General features: G+C 55.0%; 1 protein-coding gene across 1 annotated transcript in view; it reads right to left on the reverse strand.

Annotated features, from left to right (window-relative positions):
- PCIF1 (PDX1 C-terminal inhibiting factor 1) overlaps positions 1–5,678 on the reverse strand; it is a 12,577-nt gene extending 6,899 nt beyond the window's left edge. Inside the window, exons 1-8 of the mRNA XM_015416503.1 lie at positions 5,433–5,678; positions 4,350–4,488; positions 4,133–4,257; positions 3,813–3,962; positions 1,304–1,425; positions 1,007–1,161; positions 209–356; positions 22–105 (exon numbers count right to left, since the gene is read on the reverse strand). Coding sequence (XP_015271989.1) covers positions 22–105; positions 209–356; positions 1,007–1,161; positions 1,304–1,425; positions 3,813–3,962; positions 4,133–4,257; positions 4,350–4,473 — 908 coding nt within the window. The 5' untranslated portion in view covers positions 4,474–4,488; positions 5,433–5,678. The remainder of the gene's footprint in view (positions 1–21; positions 106–208; positions 357–1,006; positions 1,162–1,303; positions 1,426–3,812; positions 3,963–4,132; positions 4,258–4,349; positions 4,489–5,432) is intronic.
- Between the last annotated feature and the right edge of the window lie 149 nt (positions 5,679–5,827).

Here is a 5,827-nt window from a genome sequence, read left to right on the forward strand (position 1 = left end):
GCCACAATTAAAGGCTCCAACCTGGATTCAATAAGTCTCTTTGCAGCGTCCGCGTATTTGAAGAGCAGCTTCTTGGCTTCTTCCCGGAATTTAATTCGGGACAACCTGTGGGACGTGCAAAGATGACAAAGGGCTGCTGTCCAGGCCTGCCCCCCAACACACACCCCCCGACAAAGCAGCTCTGGCGCTCCCCGTCCCCTGACGGTACCTAATCGGAATGTCATTCATGATTTCTCTGAACATGGAAGGAGAGACCACCGGGTCACAGTCGCTGGGCAACAAGGGGTCTGTCCCTTTATCCACCACCTTCCGCTCCAGCATCCAGCGGTTGAAGGACTCTCGGGGGGGATCGATCCCTGGGGGGGAAAGGAAGATGGGATCGCTGAGGGGCCTTCCGGAGCCAGGCCTAGAGCAGCGCGCCAGGGGGTGTCAGAATCGGTCCCTTGTCTGGTCATAGGGGCTGTATACATGCATGTCTACGTCAGCTGTACATAGCTTTGCTCTGCTAAATGTAATCGTTATCACTTCCGCTCTTTCATCCCCGCTCGCATTTCCAAGCTCCCAAGCCCATGTAGCACAGCTGGCCGTGTATCAAGGAACCTCCTCTGACATTCGTCAAGGGGAGAGATTGAGACAGGTCTGTGTGAACTTAGATAGTGCGCTTATGGAACACTGTGAAGTAATCCCGCCCCTGTTTAGGTTGTAAGAGATTTTTCGCTTTTCGTATTTCTCATGGCCTCAAGGGAATAGCAACTAATAAACATTCTCACCAAGTTAATTGAACTGTCTTAACCTGTATAATGAATATGTATTCATGACGTATGTATGAAGGCTGGACCAGAGGTCCTGTAGTTTCTAACTCTGCAATATCCCTCAGTTCTGTCAAAGCAATCCACTTGAAAGCAACTTTTCTGATTTCCAATAAAAGCCTGATAAAGGACTTACTGCATCTGAGAGTTACTGCCTTGTCTGACAGGGGGACACCGGGGGGGGGGGGAGCAGCTACCTTCCCGCTGCTGGCAAAGCTCCTGGTAGTGCTGGCGCAGCTTCAGCATCAGCTGGGATCGGAGGAGCTCCACTTCCGGGTGGGGAGGCAGCACCTCGGAGGGGGGCCTCTGCTTAATGACAGCATTTGTCTGGATGTCCAGGTCCCAGTACACCCTGCAGGGAGGAGGAGGAGGAGGAGGAGGGGAGACGTCGCCAGGCACGGAGCCAGGCTCGGGGGAAAGAACTCAGCCTTGACCTGCAGCAGGGGGACCAGAGAGCCCCCTACCCCCCCAAGAAAAACCCCCTCGTGACTCACTCGGTTGGTCGTAAAAGAGCTGCCTGCTGCTTGTCTTCAGGAGAGACCCCCCACAGCTTCAAAAGAGGGGTCCCGGGAGTATTGGAGGCGATGGGGGTGGGCTGAGTGGGAGGTACGTCCACCTGAAAGGGAGGTGGCATGAGCAGGATCAGCTGTGGCAGGTGGCCCACCTGTCACCCCCCCCCCCAAATTACAGGAGAATGGCCCTGACGCAGCAGGCCAAGCCCCAGCCAGGGGGGCACCACCCACTTCAGGCCAGATTAGAAAATACTGGATGACTGCGACACGAACAGACATGCGAAGTTCCTGGTACTGGTCACCCGGCGAGCTCAGAAATAACTACACAGACTGGCAGCGGCTCTCCAGGGTCTCAGGCAGGGAAGGGTCTTCCCCATCGCCTCCTGCCTTTGTCCTTTTAAATAAGAAAAAAAATATGCACGTGCACAAATTTTAACACCAAAAATCAATGATTTAATAAATTATATAGATGTGGCATATATAGTACTCAGAACAGATTTTCCTATGATACAAGAAATACATAGGTAGAAATTCACAGGTAAAGTTAATCACAGGTAGAAATCCACAGGTGGAGTTTTCCCAAAGACAATTTGTAATAATTAATTAAACATTAATGGAAATGGCATGGTGGTGAAATGCTTCAAGATTTTGAAGGGAGGTTCCAAGAAGTGATTGATTCTCCATTGGGAATCACTGAGGATCTTTGAAATGTCGAATCCAGCATGATCCCTGGAAAAAAATATTGAAACAGGGGGTCTGTTGAGTCAGCTGGCAGAGACACTCCTACATCCTTACAGTTCAAGGACTTTTTTTGAATTTATTATTACAAACTGTTTTAGGAAAAACTCCACCTGTGAATTGCTACCTGTGACCAGGGGTCATTTTCTGCAGGAGCGCACAGAAGCGGAGCTCCAGCAGTAAAGAGCCCAGGGGGCGGGCACATGCAACAAGCCCCGCCCCCTGCTCCCAGCAGCCCTCAGTCAGAGCAAGAAGCAGCCAGGTAAGTTGCAGAGCTCCCCCCCCCCCCCGCCCAAAACAGTCCAGTGGCACCTTTAAGACCAAGTTTTATTCAGGCACAAGCTCTCCCTCCTCTGCGAGGACAGATCTGCACTCCCCCCCCCACAATAGCTAGCAACCCAAAACAGTCCAGTGGAGCCTGAGCAGTAGGTGTTGCCTTCTGACACACTTCTAGTGATGTTAGGGGTGTGGCATATGCAAATCAGTTATGCTAATGAGCTATGCTAATGAGCTCCTGCACCTCTTTTTCTACGAAATGACCCCTGCCTGTGATTAACTTTACCCCTGAATTTCTACCTGTCTATTTATTGTGTTGTAGGAAAATTTGTTATGAGTACTATATATGTCACATCTATATAATTTATTAAAGCACGTGATTTGGGCACGTGGATTTTTTTCTTGTTTACGCATGTTGCGTTTCATCTTGTTGTCCTTTTAAATGGAGACGCTTGCGGGGGATTGAGCCAGGGATCTTCTGTACCACCGGATCCTTCAGAAGGCAGCTGCGTGTGTCTCTGGGCCAAATGAGGCCCTGGCACAATGAAAGCAGGTGAGCGCAGGAAGCCAGTGAGCCGTGGGGAGGGGGCCGTGGCTCAGGGGGAGAGCATCTGCTTGGGAGGCTGAAGGGTCCAGGTTCAATCCCTGGCATCGCCAGCGGAAGGGATCAGGTAACGGCCGATGTCCAAGACCTCAGGCTGAGACCCTGGTGAGGCACTGCCAGTCTGAGTAGGCAACCAAGGGCCTGATACAGCGGAAGGCAGGTTTCGCTCAGCTGTCGATTTCCTGAGAGAAGAGCCAGCACCTTGGTATAAAAACTTAAAGAAAGATCATCTGAGAGCTTTCTGTTTGACAAACATTACTGCACATGGTCTACAAGTGGCATTCACGGCATTACAATTTCAGAACATGCCATCAGAAGTACTGACTGGAAGATATCTAAAAATTCCCCTAGAACAACGTACTTGTCTATGTGGAACTTCTACTGAATATCTATTTCATTACGTAATGGTTTGCCCACTATACTGGGATCTTAGAAATAGATTTTTATCTCAAATACTTAAATCAACTGCGATTTTTCTGACAGTGACAAGCTAATTTTTCTGTTGTCAGACGTGAATCCCTTGGTATCTTGTAAGGTGGCCCTTTTTGCATTAGCAGCCAGGAAAGCTGGCACAAAGGTGGTTCTTAGCAACGCAGCCTGCTGAGATGCAAGGCACTGACATTGTTACAGTTGGAACAGGAATTTGTAAATGCTGTATGCAATTTTAATTTGAGGCATTTTAAATATTGTTGATATCGTACAAATGAATTTAAATTCTCACTGGATTTAATAACTAAATGTGTATTTTAAGATATTAGGGATCCAGTTTTATATGGAATTCTGATGGCCAATGGCCACATACAATGAACTTTGTTCTGATTCTGCGTCGCTGACGGCCTGCTCAACCCCACTTGGTTCTTGGCGGGGGCCTACCTTGGGCTTCTTCACGCTGTTTCCACTGGGCTGGACCTCCTCAGACAGCTTCCGCTTCCGTGACTTGCCTTCGGCGGCAGCAGCAGCGGTGGCATCTCCAACCCCCACTTCCGCAGGTACCAGGGCTGCATTCAGGCCTAGGGGGTCAGACTGGGGAGCCCAAGACAAGGACCGTTAGGCCGCCTGCCTGCCTCCTGGCATCACCAGAAGCAGGACCGGTGGCCCGCGCTGCCTGCCACGAGCTTTGAGACGCACACCAAGAAGCCTCCCAAACGGGGATCGTGGCCGGCTGCCTCCCCACCGCCACCGCAGGAACTCACAATGACGTCGTGCTGCCCCAGGAGCGGCATCTCCCAGAGCGACTGGTTGGTGAAGCGGTTGAAATAGTACGGGCGGCTCTCCCGCTTGCTCCAGCACTTCTCCCAGCCGGCCTGCACCAGCTCGTCTGGGGAGAGGGAGGGAGTCAGGGGCTGGGGAGGGGAGAAGAAGCCAGCCGCCCGCTGTCCCGCCCGCAGGCACGCGGCCCCCAGCTGTTACCTGGCAAATCCTGCACCACCCGCACGGGCTTGGGGGAGCTTGGCTGGTTCTGGTGGGACGTGCCGGGGGAGTGGCTCATCAGAGCGGCGTCCTCCCTGGAGCTGCCGTGGTTCTCATTGGCCATGGCTCAGCGGTCGCACTGGGGGTGGGGAGGAGAGAGGGAGCACCGTGTCAGCCGGCAGCCTGGCGTCAGCAGGTGGCCACGCTCGCACCGAGGCCAGGGGAACACCAGCACCGAGATACCAATGTTCAGCCGAATGGCGTGATCTAAGCCCGAGGGGGTGGGGCAGAGGGCCAATCCCACCCTCCTCCCCACAAGCAGGAAAGGACAAATTAGCGCAGGACACTTTGTGGCACCACAGACCCAAAGCAGGGGCAACTAGGCCCGACTGAAGGAGCAGCTGTGACATTGGGGGGGGGAGGCACTCCACCCACCCACCCCGCAAGCTCTGGGGCCTCAAAGAACTTCTCCTATTCTGGTATCTGAAGAAGCGAACAGTGATTCTGTCGTAGGGCTCTCTTTCGGCTCTGCTCCTGCAGAGTGCAGGGGGTTGGACTAGATGACCTGCAAGGTCCCTTCCAACTCTAACATTCTATGATTCACTAAAGCTCCTCCCCTGCCACAAATTTTGTGGGTCTTTATGGTGCTCCTGGACTCTTGCTTTTTTCTACAGCTAGAGACAGACTAACCTGGCTACCCATCTTCGTCTGTCTTCTGCTATCCCCTGTGTGTGTGCCAGCTATTTCCCCTGCAAACCAGGAGTATCGCCACTTCTCCCATATGTGAAAGAGCGTTATGGCCAGGTCCCACAGGTGCCACGCCTCCCCCGGACGGACTGTGAGTCAGGGATCTCCAACCCGCTGGAGCCTGAAGGCACTTCTGGAATTCTGACACAGGGTGGCGGGAGGCACCACCACAAAACAGCCCCAGCAAGGGCCCTCCCCGCCTGCAAGACCTGAGCCAGGCTGCCGGAGGAAGGGCGCTCCAGAGGGCAGAAGCCCCTCCAGGGCACCCCCACCAAGCCCAGCCGGCGCGCGAGGGTGGGGGGGGGCTTCCCTATCAAATGCCGGCCTGGGCCCCACCTGGAGGCTCAGGGTACCCACGGGGTGGGGGTGGGGGGCCGGCGGTTGCTCCTGCTGCTCCTGCGGCTGCTCTTCCTCCACGAGGCGGCTCCGGCTGCGGTCTGCGGGGCGGGCGGGCTGGCCGGGCTAGCGGAGGCGCAGAGCAGCTTCATGGCGGTGGCGGCAGCAGCAGCGGCGTCTGGGGTCTCCCCGGCGGGCCCGAGGGCCGGCCTCCTCCTCCTCCTGCCGGGAGAGAAGAGCAGAGAGCGGCGCTGGGAAGGGGAGGCGGCGGGGTCGGGCTGGAGGACCTCGGGGTGCCCCCCCAGCGGGAGGGAGTGGGGGGAAGCGCGCGCGCGGGGGGGAGGGAGGCCCGGGGGAGCGCGCGGGGCGTCGGGGGCGCGCCCCCCCAAGATGGC

The sequence above is a fragment of the Gekko japonicus genome, unplaced genomic scaffold (assembly GCF_001447785.1).
Source record: "Gekko japonicus isolate JY-2015 unplaced genomic scaffold, Gekko_japonicus_V1.1 scaffold2529, whole genome shotgun sequence".
NCBI lineage: Eukaryota > Metazoa > Chordata > Lepidosauria > Squamata > Gekkonidae > Gekko > Gekko japonicus.